Genomic DNA, 15,015 nt, shown 5'->3' with positions numbered 1-15,015 from the left:
ACCGAAAGAGTGATTTAGAAATAGTTTCAAGCAGTGTTAGTCTTTGTTCTTTTGTATAATCAATCGAAAGCTCCAAGTTGGATTTGTTGTGAATATCTAAGTTGGCTCAAATAGAGGTGAATTCATTGATAAATCCGATGTAAATTTTAATCATACCAAGTCTTAAACGTGGGCCAATTTGAAGCCAAATTACTATAATTAATAATTATGTTAAGCACTTTATTTATTTAGCAAAAGCAGATGTGACCTGGCGATGATGAAGATGGGGCTGATTGGGAAATCCCAATACTCTTGGGGCAAAACCGAGAGGAAAACAAAGTAGGGGACAGAAACCGAAATCTCTCGAATTTGAGCGAGCCCTTTACTAAAGAGGCCACGTCGAGCAGGGGAATTGGCAAACGAGAGTGCCGCTGCTGAAAAAACCAGTCAAACCACCAACAGGGCCGTGTCGTCGCCGGAAACTACAGCGGGTGGGAAGCGGCGATTTGGATGGCGGGGCAGTCGCGCAAGTGGATGATACTGGTGGCGACGATATGGATCCAGGCCTTCACGGGGACGAACTTCGACTTCTCGGCGTACTCGTCGGAGATGAAGGCGGTGTTGGGGATATCGCAGGTGCAGCTGAACTACCTGGCGGTGGCGTCCGACCTCGGAAAGGCCTTCGGATGGTCCTCCGGCCTCGCCTCCCTGTGCCTCCCCTTGTGGGTCGTCACGTTCGTCGCCGCCTTCATGGGCTTCTTCGGCTATGGCCTCCAGTGGCTTCTCATTCGCAACGTCATCGCCTTGCCTTATTTCCTGGTTAGGCCTCTCCCTGTTCCTCTCCCTCTCTTATCTCTATCTGCACTTAATTTCTTCGTTTTCAAAAAAGATTATTATATGAGAATTCAGGGTCTTTAAAGTGTTATTTATGCTAATATTCTTTCGATATTTCACACAATGCCTCTTTATTTGGTAATGGCTGCCATGGGAAGCTTATTCTTATTTCATGGAAGCAAAAGTGGGTAAATAAACTGGGTTTCTTATTCCTCTTTCATATGAAACAATTAAACAATAATGTTTTATTTACTCATTTTTTATAGTAATAATGACTATGAATTAATGGATGAATGCATATGTGATGAATGAATTGGGGACGGTAGTTGTGAACCCAGAGCCACAGAAACCACAAACTAGAGGTGGCTTGGAATATAAATTATTGGCCCCACATGATAGTTCCTGTTATGGACACGCTTTTATTTGAATCAAGACAAACTTTATTATTATTATAGGCCATAATGATAAATATATGGTGTCTAGTGTCCTTGATGTCTGTGAATGTGATGCGATGAAAATTAGAAATTATATTATTATTTGTAATAAAATCAAAGTGTCATTTATTAAAAATTAAATTGTAGTATGAAAGAACTAATAGTAGAAGAAATGCTGAGAATTTGCTATCAGTATCACACTCTTAAGCATAAGCATGAGATTATATATTAAAATGACGAAAGAGTTAGAATTTATAATATGGTGATATATATTATGATCACGTTATAATATAATATGAAAATTTTATTAAGAATATCTGTTTCTTTGCCTTTTTATATCAAATGAAGACTGCCCCTTCTTTCTCCTTTTTTTTATTTTTATTTTTGGTGATTCTATATATTGTAGTAATTAATGAAATAGAGATAAGAGCAATTCAATATTTTCATACTCAAATTATGAGTGAAATTCTTGTACCATTGGTGCTTCAATCCTGCTATCAACTTGGAGCTGAAGTTGTGGAGCTGGGAGGAGCAGGACAATGGACTTTTTTTCCCGTTACTCGTCAGAGAGTGAATTTTCTTCTTTTATTGAATGTTCTCCTTTTCCCCGCCCGCTATCAAAAAGTAATTTTTCTGTGGTCCACTACCATACTGCTTCATTGATGCTGCTGCTGCTGCAATCACTAATGAGATACACTGGGTGGCAAAGTAAGTATGGAGGCATATATAGCCAGGCCGGCCCACTCTCAAGTCTTATCTTGTCGTCACTCAGTACTCAGCATCAAGAAAATGAAAATCCAAGACTGATGACGGGTCAGAAGAACTCAGAAGAACCTTAACAAATAACAAAGTAATTTAAGGGGATTTCAGCCTCTTGTTCAAATTAATAACCAACAGCTTAGTTTATTCTTGCATCTTGTGACAGGTATTTCTCCTGTGCTTGCTCGCTGGCTGCAGTATTTGCTGGTTCAACACAGTCTGCTTCGTGTTGTGCAATAAAAATTTCCCAACCAATCGACCTCTAGCCATCTCTCTCACCGTCAGCTTCAATGGCGTAAGTGCAGCATTATATGCCTTGGCTGCTACATCCATCGAGCACTCATCTCATGCCATCTATCTTCTCCTTAACGCCATCGTCCCCCTCATAACCTCTTTTGTAGCTCTTGTCCCAATTCTCCGCCAGCCCCCTCTGGATCCCCTCCCTCCTGATGCTGTTCGCCGCGAATCCCTCATCTTCCTCCTCCTCAATTTCCTAGCCGTTGTCACTGGCATCTATCTGCTCCTCCTTAGTCCAACCGACTTGACAACTGCTCGCCTTCTCTTCAGCGGTGCCATTTTCCTCCTCATCCTCCCCTTGGGCATCCCTGGCATCGTCTATGCTCGCGATTGGGTAAGGAGAAACGTTCATTCGAGCTTTCACCTTCAAGGGTCCGGCTTCCTTCTTGTTGATGTGGATGACCTTGAGCTCCACAAAGAGCTCATCACCCGGGAGAATAGCAGCTTAGGGACTGGATCAGTTACTCAACTCGTGGAAGACCACAATGGATCCCCTTATGCAGTAAGCCGGCAGAACACTGGAGTTAGTGACGGATGTTGTGATACAGTTATAGAGAAAGATCGGCTTTTAATGCTGGGAGAAGAGCACAAGGCTCAGATGCTAGTTCGTAGGCTCGATTTTTGGCTATACTATGTTGCATACTTCTGTGGAGGCACCATTGGGCTAGTTTACAGTAACAATCTTGGTCAGATTGCGCAATCTCTCGGGCAAGGTTCCAATACCTCAACCCTCATCACCCTGTATTCATCTTTCTCGTTCTTTGGCCGATTGCTTTCTGCTGCCCCGGACTTCTTGCGTGTGTAAGCAATCTATTAACTGTAATTTCCTAGTATCCATCCACTCGATCGCGTCTTTGACATTGATGCAAATTGAATTGCTACTTGTGCAGGAAGGTTTATTTTGCAAGGACCGGGTGGATGGCCATCGCTCTTTTGCCAACGCCAATTGCCTTCTTTCTGCTAGCTTCATCGGGAAGTGCGATTACACTGCAAGTAGGGACTGCGTTGATCGGGTTGAGCTCTGGCTTCATATTTGCTGCTGCTGTTTCAGTGACATCCGAGCTGTTCGGCCCTTACAGTGTCGGTGTCAACCACAACATTCTCATCACCAATATCCCAGTTGGATCACTAGTCTACGGAGTCCTTGCTGCCCTAGTTTATGATGCCAATGCAACTCCAAGCTTCGCCAGCATTGTGGCTGACTCGCTGGTGTGCATGGGCCGGAAATGCTATTTCTTAACATTTGTGTGGTGGGGATGCATCTCTCTTCTCGGACTTGCTTCGAGTGTGCTGTTATTCTTAAGAACTCGACCTGCCTACGAACGATTTGAAAAGGATAGGAGCCGGTTATCTGCACAACTTTACTAACCGACTTATCACCAAAGAGAGGAGAGTACTGCAAGATCAAGTCCAAGCAAATTAAGCATATAATTCATTACATGGAAATACATATTATTCTTTTCGTTACTTTTATCATCTGTGTATCAAGTTTTTTGCAAGAAATGAATCGTCAAATATCACTATGCCTTTTACACAAGAAATGAAGTTTTTGCCACTAATATCACCTCTCTCACATTTATACTAATGGTTTATATATGGTGTCGCCTTGCATGCAATGTGGGCTCATTCTTAGCTTTGAAGAGATCAAGGGCCACGTGAAATGTTCTATTTGGAGCACTTCACAAGAAAAAGAAATGGGGAAGAAGCGAAGTATATTCGTGTCAAAGACATGGGAGAGTTTGGTTCTATTAATTACCGCATTGAAAAAGATGATGTACAAACTAGTCCAGATACCAGCTGGTGATAAGAAATGTAGATTTCCTTACTATTAGGCAATATTTCTCTGCTATTAGGCAATAGGCCTTCTTCAACAAATTAGAAATGGAATTCTATATATTACCTAAGGCTAAGGGTAGGTACAAAATGTCTCATCCTTGATACAGAGGAACAATCTCTCATAAGCCAAGGCCATCTTGGTTGCGGTAAACATGGAAGTCGCATAAGCCCGGCAAGCTCGGCCTCTCTGGGCCAGCCTTGGCGACCCTTCAGCCACCGCCTCTTCCAAGGCCTCCACCAGAGACTCCACATTGGGGGCAAACATGAAACCGAACTCATTGTCCACCACGATGGTGCCTTTGATGCTGGGAAACCTCGATGCCAGCACCGGCTTCCCACTAATCATTGCCTCCATGAGAGTGAGGTCAAGCCCTTGCGGCCTCAGCGTTGGATTCACAAACACATCAACGGCATTGTAGAAAGCTCTCAATTCGGATGGCTTCATAGATCCCAAAACTATGACTTGAGATCCCAGATCCTTGTATCTCTGTTGCCACGGTCCAGAGCCGGCCACGACCAGGTAGACATTTGAATGCTTCTCTTGGAGCTTGGAAAAGGCTTCATAAAGCAGTGGATGGCCCTTGTCTTTTACCAATCTTCCAGCCACACCAAGGACTAAACTTGCATTTAAAGGGACGCCAATTTTGGCCCTGAATTCCTGGCCCAACCCCGCATCATCCCTGAAATCATCTTCGTTGACTCCGTTCGCGATTACGTGCACTCGTCTGCTCGGGATTTGGTACACATCTCGCAGCATCTCCCCGCAGCTGTCACTTATGGCGACATGATGCTTGTAATTCTTGAAGAATCTGATCTCATTTAGCACCTTTGGAATCACGCCCTGAAGGCTCTTGTTGAAGGCAGGAGAGATTGGCTCGTCGGGCCGGCGAGCCAAGTCCTGGTAGATAGATGAGTGGACACTCTCCAGGGCTATGCCGTGCCATGATACTGCGAGGTTGGGGAGATGGCGGGCCAGCCAGTGAGGCAGGGCCACGCTTTCTGAGTGGATGACGTCGAAAGGCCGGCGCCGCTGGTTCTCTTCTTCAAACAGCTGCCAGGCCTTGTTGTAGCGCCAGCGGCCTGGTTCACCTTCATGGCAGTGAATGATAGGTGACAAGTTTGAACTATTATTATTATTATTATTATTACGATTGGCGGGTTTGATGAGCTCCTCTTTGTTGTCTTGTTCATCCACAGGTGATGTGAAAACGTGCACCTCATGGCCCCGGCTGGCAAGAGCGGTGTGGAGCGTGTGGGCGTGGCGTTCCATGCCTCCCGGCGTGGCGCCAACGGGCCACTTTCGGGAGAACACGGCCACTTTTAAGGTAGCCAGAGGGGGGGTATTCCGGTGGAAGGTTAGGCGGTTCCAGGAGAATTGGGCGGCCCGGAGATCGCCGGACCAAGAGCGGGCCTGGGAGGAGAGGGTGGTGCAGGCGGGGGTGGCGGTGGGGGTGTGGAGGAGGAGGAGGGCGGGGATGGTGAAGAGGACGATGAAGAAGAGGGTGGTGGCAAGCTTGGAGTTGAGAGGCTTCTTGGCCTTGCTGCTGGCGGAGGCCATTGTGTTGCGATTGCGTCTTCCCGTTCTGCTGGCTGGCGTTGTTGGTTTTGAAAGGTGTATCGTTGAAGCCTCAAAGTCAAGCAAAGTGGGCGGGCGGGCGGGCATTGGGCAGGCAAGCACTTGTGGAAGTGGGTTGCTTTTTGCTTTAAATTGCGTTTCTCACGCCCTCATTCAGGAAAACGAGGAGCCTTTCTTGCCTAACCTTTTGTGACTTCTTTTTCGGGCAATATTTATATTTGCGTAGTAATAAAGAATTGCAGTTAAATTATTGGTTTCTAATAATCAAATTATGAATCGCAACGCAACCTCATCATCAAACTCGGGTAAAAATTAATTAGGGCTTAAGATGTTTCTGGGTCTTATTTTACACATAATTAGGGAAACAATCGTAAAATGTTTGGGTGACTTGATACTGAGATTACCTGGTTAATTCAAACAGTCCAATGGGGATGCAGTTGGAAATTGGAACTGTTCTTGGTTAATCATGGGGAGTTGACTTGGCTGTTTAGTGATTCACAAGTTATATAAGTAAAATAAACTCCCGACGATTAAAGGGTTGCTGTCTGTGCAAAACTGCTGCTCGCTGACTTTGCGTGTGATCTGTTTTCCTTCCACAAACAAGTCACATGAAAGGGGAGCCTCATTAGGCCTAAGGTGGGTGCCCAACTCGGTGCAGGACCTGATGCATATCCTTGACTCAAATAATACGATACACTCATATAACAAAAATTTAAGCTCTAAATTCATACGAATAATATTTTCATAATCATTTACTCATAAGAAATTAAAATATGGATTCTAACTCTAAATTTCCAACAACAAATGTTGGACAATTTACAGCACTAAAATCTCCATAAAACTGAATTCAACTTGAAAATCTCATTTTAACTAGTTCTCCAATTTTTTTTTTCATTCATTTTGAGATTTTTAAAAAATACAGTTTTTCATAAAACTTTTCCTAAATTATCTTTTATCTTTTCCTCTTAACACAAGTTAAACAAAAATTTAAACACGTTTGTCAAATATAAGAAAATGTGCTTGGGATAGAGAGAAAAGAAAAGGCCCACCAACTCACCTCACATAAAAGATGAGATGCGTGGGCCAAGTCCAAAGCCCAAATGCGGGCCTTAATAATCCCTAATTGAAACCAAATTGGGCATCTTGGCCCTGACCAAGACAATAAACTGGGCCAAATAATTCAGCTTCATCAAAGAAAATAAAATAACAAACGAAAGGGCACATTGAATTGCTTAATTTATTTGTTAGGACATTTTTATGCGCATATTTTGTTTTTTTGTACACATTTGTTCAATATACAGTAAAGGGTTATGTCGTATAAGAAAAATGTAAAACCTTATGATATTTCAATAATTTCCACAAACCCAATACAAAACCATCAAATTATACTATGGTGCATTAGTAGCCATATATTTTTTTTTTTTGAATAAAAAGGGAAACCCCTAACATGGATATTAACAAACCAAGAAGAGTCTTCGAACACCCAACTAATCTTTGTGTGTTCGCTTGTCTTAACGATTGCACTTGAAGACATTGTTTAGACACAATTTGCCAAGCTATCCACGTGAGTTGGGTAAAAACATGCTAAGGATACGTTTTTGCCAAGCTATACATGTTTGTTAGACAAAGTCACAAAGGTAAAAACTTATGGTAAAACTTTTTGGTGTGTATTTTGGTCAATCATTTTGGTTATGGTGAGAGTCAGTCCTGGATTTTCTAATATGCTGGGCAAATTTTTTTCAAGTGTTATCCTTTATATAAATTAAATAAAAAATAAAAATTATCAACTAATTAATTTTATTAAAATTATAAGAATTTACAAAAAAAATAAAGAAAAATACTCTTGGAGTTTCATTAAAACCTTGTTTGAAAAAATTCCAATGGAACAAAACCCCAAATGAAGTCCGACTTAAAAAAAAATTATTAATTTTTTATACACATATATACATAGGCTTAAAAAAAAAAAAAATTAGAACCCCCTCAATTGTGGACCCCAAGCTGTAGCCCTAGTCCAAGGCCGGCTCTGGTTACGGTAGAAAATTATAATCTGTAGTGAAGATATTTGATGGATCAACACTTGTATTTGATTAATTAGAATAGGCATCAAATAAGTTTTGGAGAACACAATGTTCTTTTTTGGTTAACTATTCATATTTAATTGGCCGACTAGATGTAAAAGAGGAAATAAATGCTTTGATTTTGGGACCATTTAATTAATTATATTTTTGCAATGGTTAACTTTTAAAGTAGAAACAGAACATGATGTTAGATAAATTTTACTTATATGATATCACACACCGGTGAATTGAGTGTTTTTAAAAAATTATTATTTTTTAAAATAATAAGTAATATGAATACTGAAAATTTTATATTTAAAATGTAATTTAATAAAAATAATATTAAAATACAATAGACAAGACGATTTTAGAATGATTCAACTATCGGGAGGCTCCATCAATTACCGTAGCTCTTTGTTAGACATTTTAAATTCACTAAATCAAAATTAAACTATAAACCATAATCCAAAATAGTTGGCAACTCCTTATAAACAAGAATGACAAATACAAAATTGAACACAAAAATTATCTAATTATAATAAGATTGAAATATATTTTATAAAATAAAAATAAGTCTTGAATGAGAAAGGTTTGAAATAATTAAGCCCCCCAAAATATAAAGATATGATCTATAAAATATGGCAGCACACTATAACTTAATCTTCAAAATAGTTGGCATTTGTAGCTTTAAAGAAAACTACCCATTAACAATTTTTTGAATAGAAATTGTTAATAATTTCATTAGGTAGTCAACAATTTATTTTAAAATTTTAAAAAATTAATCCACAGTTTTATCACATTTAATGTTTAGTCTTAAAACATTGATTCAGAATATATGCATTAAACTGATCAACTTATTTTATGAAACAGTTGACAGTTTATCTTAATTAATCAATAAATTTTTTTAAAAAAAATCAATAGTTCTAATAAATTAGTCAACAGACTTAGAGAATGGGTTGATAATTTCTCACTTAATTCAATATTTAAATGATTTTTCCTTTATTTTGAATTATTTGAATTTTAAAACTTTGATCATATTTTAAAATTCACAAGATTTCGTTGATTTAAAAGACAAGTTTAAAATTATTTTCAAGAATTATTTAAAATTAAAACCTTAAAATCTAAAACACTTATTTTAACATATCCAAAATCTTTATAAGTTCAACATCATTAACACCTTATTAGAGTTTTATGTTAAAATACACATCATGAAAATCAAGCCAATATTCACCACGTAGAATTAGTCAACCACTCAACTATTAAGACATGCTTAGTACTTGGGGATGGGTAATATTAAGTAATGTTTATATTTATATATATATATATCATGCCATTTTTCATTAATATAATTTGATATTAAATTTTTATACAAATTAAAATATAATAACAAATTTAATGACTATATTAATACAAATTAAAATATAATAACAAATTTACTGTTATATATATATATATATGTGCACACAAACGACAACCAAGTTTATGACGAAACTTTTTCAAGCACATGACATGCATGTGGGATGTGGGCACATAATTAAGCCTGCATGATTGTTGTGTCACATCAGTTCCGATTCAATTTTCAAATTTGAATTAGATTACTTCAATTCATGGATGCTTTCAGTTGTAACCTACATATACATATAACCCCAAGTTAATCTTGCCACTTCCATTTGGTCCACATCTCATTCATTAAACAATTATATAGCTTCTTATCTTATCTGCCTGCCGTGCTGTGATTTAATGATTAGTCGCTTGTTTAAAGTCAAAATTAGATTTGGTTAACATTAGTACCACGTATATATATGCCAATCAAATTAAAGACTTGTAACCCTAAAGTCCATTATTTGTCTATTTTTTCCAACCTAATGAAGTTCAAGAAATGATAATCATGATGTGTATCCTAGAATTTAATTTATTGAATAGACCCTAAAGGAAGAAACCAAAAATTAGGCGTAATGCCAAAGTGGGACGGGACGTGTTTATTCTCAACAAAATTTAGCCATTCGGGTGTTTTATTATATTAATAATAGTGGCAGTGGTTGTGGTCTATGGTCCGTGGCCTATGGTCTATGGACCTTATCAAGCAAGCATTGATTGAAGTCCCGAGAAGAGAAGAGGTACGTACGACTATGATGAGTCCTTTAGCTTTATCCGTGAAATTTCTTTTGATAGAATAAGTTTTAGCAGATTATTGTGGACAGAAATATATGTTAGTTTTAGCGGGCGTCCGCTCGCTCTTCAGTCTTCTCTATCCTTCTCGACTCTGATCAAAGTCCTCGTGACACTTTGATCAGTCTCACCTATGGGAGATTACAGATCAAAGTCATACGCCGGTGGCAGGATGCAGATGGAGAGTCACTACGGGTCCAGACCCAGCTTCAACGCTTACGATTTCCGCTCATACAGCGCTTCCTACGCTTCTTATCCGCCGCCCGCCCAGGTGGGTGGCCGCGTGAGAGACTTGAAGGTGAAGAAAGGCAAGAGCACAGGGGCGTCTTCTTCGAAATCTTGGAGCTTCAACGATCCTGAGTTCCAGAGGAAGAAGAGGATTGCGAGCTACAAGGTTTACACGGTCGAGGGGAAGGTCAAAGGGTCCCTCAGGAAGAGCTTCAGGTGGCTCAAGGATAGGTACACCCTGGTGGTCAATGGCTGGTGGTGATCTTTTGTGCTTGCTTTCCATCTCTTGTGCTTGCAAACTCCTTGATAAATTGCTTCTGTGGATTTAATTTCCAGAGAATAGAACTAGTTTCGTACTTTGTAGATTTTGGGTTTTGTGATCCTTTTGGCTTTTACCAATTCTTGGTGCTGATGTATACGTATATGTTGTAATATGTGTGTGTGGATGATAAAACTCAAAATTCAAAGTCAGGGGCTTTCTTTCATCATGTATTCGTGCAGTTGATTTTTCCAGTGATGAATTACTAGTTTTCTCCTTTTATGCCAATAAGTTGATCTCATTTACTACATTTTCCCAATTGTAATGTTTGCTGGATTGACTTGTATCTGTTGTCAATTTTAAGTATATTGGCTACATATTACTTCCAGCCCCCCAATTTCCTAGCAGTCTCATAGCTTTGCTTCTCAACATGAGTTAGCAGGGCTCATCTAAGACAGTACAGTTGAGTAGTGAAATTGGCATTATTTTCTTGTGTTTTCTAGGTGGTGACAATAACTTATAACTCCATGTTATTCAAGCTTGGATTGTAAGCAAAAGGAACACTTTTAATACTACTACAAGAGTCTGAAGGAATTTCTCTTCTTGCTCTAATACCACGCACTTTCAGAGATTACTCAGTGTCTTTTACATGTTAAAGTACCAGATAATTATTTACTTTTCATAATTTTGAGAGAACTAGATTCACACACACACATAGAACCCATCGAATGCAGCAAAAGATGGACCAATTAACCTTTGAACTGGCTAGATGCTTTATTCTTATATGTATACTTTTCAATTTTATGTTTAGTTGTTAGAGGAAGACAACAATAACTTGGTACTTCATAAGGTGTCATAGATCATTTTGGTGTTCTAGATCCCATTCCAAATGAAGGATGGCGAGCAACACAATGAAAAAATTCATAGTAATATCTAATTTGGACATCGTTGGTGCACTTATAATTTGTAATTTATGTATTTGATCTCAACTTGGCATCCTAACTTTACATATTTTTAAACTTATAATAGTATTATGTGATGGTCTTTATTTTTTAGATCTAAGTTTTAATTATCAAGTATTTATTTATTTAATAAAAATGAATCCTGATTCCAGTCCATTTTATCATTAACCCTAAACCTTCAACCATTAACTTTTAACCCTTCTACTCCTGATTTGATACCTTGGTCTTGATGTCAAAAGCATTGAATTATTATTTTTTTATCTTTTTTATTCATTAAAGGAATTCAAATTATTTTAACTCTCTCTAGTTCCCTATTATAAAAACTGGACTGCCACCCTTAGTTAATGGGCCTGGCCTGACAGGGACCCAACCCAATTCAGGCCCACAATCCACCCAGTTCCATCGTCTTCGTGTTAGGGTTACATATACGCGAAAATACGTTAGGGTTTGCAAATCAACGGGTCTTCGCGGCCTGGAACTGTAAGCTCTTTCGTCGTTGATCCTCGACCGATCTACAGGTTTAGCGATTCCGCTTTCTTTTATATTCTGTCCTATCGTTTTCTTTTCTAATTCCAAATGGGCGATGAAGACAAAATCATTTCTCGATCCTGATTTTGTTTCCTTAAACAAAATTTCGACCGTAGTGTCGTCATCTGATGACCAATTTGTGCGTGTCTGAGCCCTCGCATTTTTTCTTTCTGGGCGTTGTCTTTTGACCGAAGAATCGTTGTTGTTTACGGATGGCGGACGTTAGATGATAGGATTTGTACCTATAGAATCTGAGCCGCATTTCCACCTTTTGATGTTAGGCTTTCTTCGTTGAGATTTCTTTGTTAACTCCATTTTTTTTATCTTTTTTTTTTTTTATGTTTCTGATAATTTACTTTGCCTTCTGAATATGGGAAGACGGCATTGTCGCGAAAATTACTTCGAAAATCTGATGCTTGATGCTGCCCAATATTATGTTTGCAAATTCAGGAGGCGTTCCTTCACAAAAGTTCCAATAGAACGCTGATTATGGTTTCTGTACTTCGTTGATTGAACGGATATATTTCTAGGTTCGAGTATGAACTTGAATGGGCCAAGCATCCATTGGAAACTTTTGTGGACTTGCAAGAAATTAAATTGCAAACTGATGAGTAAATTTTCATATTCATTTCTACCATTTAAAAAAAAAAAACATAAACTTGCATTTTATAGTTCACGCTTTCATTATTTTGTTTCCTTGCTTAAATGGATACAAAGGACAATGTTTCAAGATGATATGAGTAGTAGTTATTAGATTTACAGTCTCCTGTGACAGCCAAAGCTGATTATATATGCGCCCAATTCTTCAAAGAAAGAGAGGTAATCTAGTTTTATTTTTTGTTAGGTGAAAGAGGAGAAACTATTTGGTGCCTTTGAGTGCTGCGGCACCAAAATGCTGGTGCACTAAAAATTTATTTTAACATGGTGCTTCACAAGCACAAAATAAGTTTTCCCTAAAAAGAGATTATCCAGTTGATTTGATCTTTTCTTCCAGAAATGGAAAATTTTTAGAATTACTTGTTTGTTAGGAGTTGATGTTCACCTAAACAAGAATCACTTGTCGCCTAGAGTGTGTATGGTACAGGAGTAAGATTGTTTGATTTTTTTGACTGGGTGCAAAGGATACACAAAGAAGAGGCATTGCTACCAAACAAAGCTGATGACACGATAATAATGAATCTCCAAGTGAAGATGAATTGCCTACAGGTGGAGATGATTCAGATATTGGAGAATGGAGATGCCTCAAGCAGCAGTGGATGAGACTTTGTTATCTGATGCATGAAAGTTCAACCCTCATCTGGCTAATATGGATTAAATTAATAAGGTTTCTTTCTATATGTAGGAAAAAATTAGAGATTGTTGGTAATATTGGAGATGCAGTTTCAGAATGTTTAACTTGACCATGCTTTGTTTATATTGTGTTGTTTCTTTAACAAACTTCTCAAGTTATGCAATGATAAATTTTGCTCTTGTATTTTACAGATTTGTATGAGTTGGGACTTGCAAACACTTATCATGTGCATCTGACAGATCCTAATGTTTAATAATTTGTTTTGTTGACATCAAATATTTTCCACATAGTAGGATTAATACTATATATATATATATATATATTATTGTGTCAAATATATTATTGGAGTTGATGGAACAATTTTAAATTATGTTTGCGTTATGCATTATGGAGATTGGGAAATGCCTGTAGACACGCTTTATATGGTTGTTAAGTTTAGATTATAGTGAGGCATAGGCTTTTTAGACAAGTGTAATATTTATGAATTATTATGTGCATTAATATTTTCTTTCTAGTATTTTTCTAATCTTAATTTATTGTGAGCTAGATTTCTTGAATAGGTGTTGGTATTCAGGTTTGATGAATTGTTACAAGAATCATTGTCCAGGCTGCTAGATCTTGATGGATGGCTTCGAATAAATTGAAAGTTTATGATATTTAGCCACAAAGACATCTGCTTAATTGTTTTAGATAGCAGCCACAAAAGCTGCTTAGCACAAAGCATTAGGAGATGATTGGTGTTCATTAGTATGATCAGCATTAGGCGGGTAACGGTTTTTGTGGCCAATAACTCTTCGGTAACGCATTTGCGGTTTTAGGAACAAAAATAGTACGGAAAGGAAATACTTTTAGGTAGATTTTGTTAAACCAATATATAAATTGAAAAATGTGAAATATAAAAAGTATTTTAGACAAAAATGCTTTTCTTTGTGTTTGTTAGTGCTTATAAATAGACGAGAAGGAGCCAGGAAACAAGGGGAAGAGAGGATAAGAGCCAAGCCTGTCACAAAATTAATAAATCAACGGCTAAGATTAATCTAATAGTTCAAGGGATTTTTAGAGGCTTAAGTGGTCAATCCGTACAAAAGTCCTAGAAATTAAAAAGGTATGAGGAGGAGATGGGAGGCAGTGCTTGTAAAAGGAAGAAAAGGAGCCGAGAAGCAAGGGGAAGAGTGGAGAGAAGAAGCCAAGCCGCCGCAAGGCAGCGGAAGCTAAGAAGGCAGGCGCAATGGCAGAAGCGTGCAGAAGCTCATGCGGCAGTCTCGCGGTGCAGGCGAGCTTGAGCAGAAGGAATCGGAGCACGCACAATTTTTTAATCACAAACAAAAAATCCTTCTCCACTTATGTAACTCTGAAGCTCAATTCTACATTTGCGAATATATCTTTAAGTCGGTACTAAATCAATACAAAAATTGGAGAGAAGCTAAAAATGCACGCACAGGAGGTGGGTAGAAATCTACAACTACTACTACGTAACACACAATTCCCTTTTTCCATACAAAAACAGCTATATCCTAAGCAAATCAGCAACGAAACGATGATACCAGTACCATTCCCTTGGTGTGAACATACTACTCTGTTCTATGAAATCATCCCCCATAGTCCATGCCTTCCTAGCAATAGAACACCAAAGGAAACCCTCATCGATAATCGGCTCCTCGCAGCCCCAATTTCTAGGTAGAAAACCAAACTAGGTCCATGATCAGTTTAAACACTTCTTCCCTTTAATGCAGTTCAAGTAGATTATTATATCATCGGTTCTCATGGCAAAGCTCTTATCAGTGGCAATTTCTTCAGTTGGCTACA

The 15,015-nt window shown here is 38.3% G+C and overlaps 3 protein-coding genes, 1 long non-coding RNA gene and 1 other non-coding gene across 5 annotated transcripts; 4 read left to right on the top strand and 1 right to left on the bottom strand.

Moving 5' to 3' along the window:
• The first annotated feature begins 370 nt into the window (after nt 1–370).
• Nucleotides 371–3,862, top strand: LOC127787268 (protein NUCLEAR FUSION DEFECTIVE 4-like). Its single transcript, XM_052315232.1, has 3 exons — nt 371–798; nt 2,173–3,104; nt 3,194–3,862. The coding sequence occupies exons 1-3, from the start codon at nt 490–492 to the stop codon at nt 3,669–3,671; spliced, it is 1,719 nt and encodes a 572-aa protein (XP_052171192.1). The 5' UTR covers nt 371–489; the 3' UTR covers nt 3,672–3,862.
• A 156-nt stretch (nt 3,863–4,018) lies between these two features.
• LOC127787269 (uncharacterized) lies at nt 4,019–5,780 on the bottom strand. Its single transcript, XM_052315233.1, has one exon. The coding sequence runs from the start codon at nt 5,695–5,697 to the stop codon at nt 4,210–4,212; it is 1,488 nt and encodes a 495-aa protein (XP_052171193.1). The 5' UTR covers nt 5,698–5,780; the 3' UTR covers nt 4,019–4,209.
• Nucleotides 5,781–9,933: 4,153 nt separating this feature from the next.
• LOC127814039 (uncharacterized) lies at nt 9,934–10,719 on the top strand. Its single transcript, XM_052355262.1, has one exon. It carries the CDS (start codon nt 10,075–10,077, stop codon nt 10,429–10,431), a length of 357 nt encoding a protein of 118 aa, XP_052211222.1. The 5' UTR covers nt 9,934–10,074; the 3' UTR covers nt 10,432–10,719.
• A 680-nt stretch (nt 10,720–11,399) lies between these two features.
• LOC127814065 (uncharacterized) lies at nt 11,400–13,465 on the top strand. Its single transcript, XR_008026262.1, has 2 exons — nt 11,400–11,908; nt 12,297–13,465. It is a non-coding gene; the product is annotated as an uncharacterized LOC127814065 (long non-coding RNA).
• On the top strand, nt 11,969–12,074 carry LOC127787742 (small nucleolar RNA snoR126). Its single transcript, XR_008020207.1, has one exon. It is a non-coding gene; the product is annotated as a small nucleolar RNA snoR126 (small nucleolar RNA).
• Nucleotides 13,466–15,015: the final 1,550 nt, after the last annotated feature.

This window comes from Diospyros lotus, chromosome 12 (genome assembly GCF_014633365.1).
Source record: "Diospyros lotus cultivar Yz01 chromosome 12, ASM1463336v1, whole genome shotgun sequence".
Lineage (NCBI taxonomy): Eukaryota > Viridiplantae > Streptophyta > Magnoliopsida > Ericales > Ebenaceae > Diospyros > Diospyros lotus.
Note: the sequence above shows the minus strand (reverse complement) of the source record. Positions and strands in the feature narration are given on the sequence as shown.

What these genes read in the sequence shown, in the direction of transcription:
- LOC127787268 (XM_052315232.1), top strand. Translation starts at nt 490, where the DNA reads ATGGCGGGGCAGTCGCGCAAGTGGATGATACTGGTGGCGACGATATGG. An exon ending in TCGCCTTGCCTTATTTCCTG is followed by an intron (nt 799 to 2,172) that starts GTTAGGCCTCTC and finishes ATCTTGTGACAG; the next exon opens with GTATTTCTCCTGTGCTTGCT. An exon ending in GCCCCGGACTTCTTGCGTGT is followed by an intron (nt 3,105 to 3,193) that starts GTAAGCAATCTA and finishes CTACTTGTGCAG; the next exon opens with GAAGGTTTATTTTGCAAGGA.
- LOC127787269 (XM_052315233.1), bottom strand. Translation starts at nt 5,697, where the DNA reads ATGGCCTCCGCCAGCAGCAAGGCCAAGAAGCCTCTCAACTCCAAGCTT.
- LOC127814039 (XM_052355262.1), top strand. Translation starts at nt 10,075, where the DNA reads ATGGGAGATTACAGATCAAAGTCATACGCCGGTGGCAGGATGCAGATG.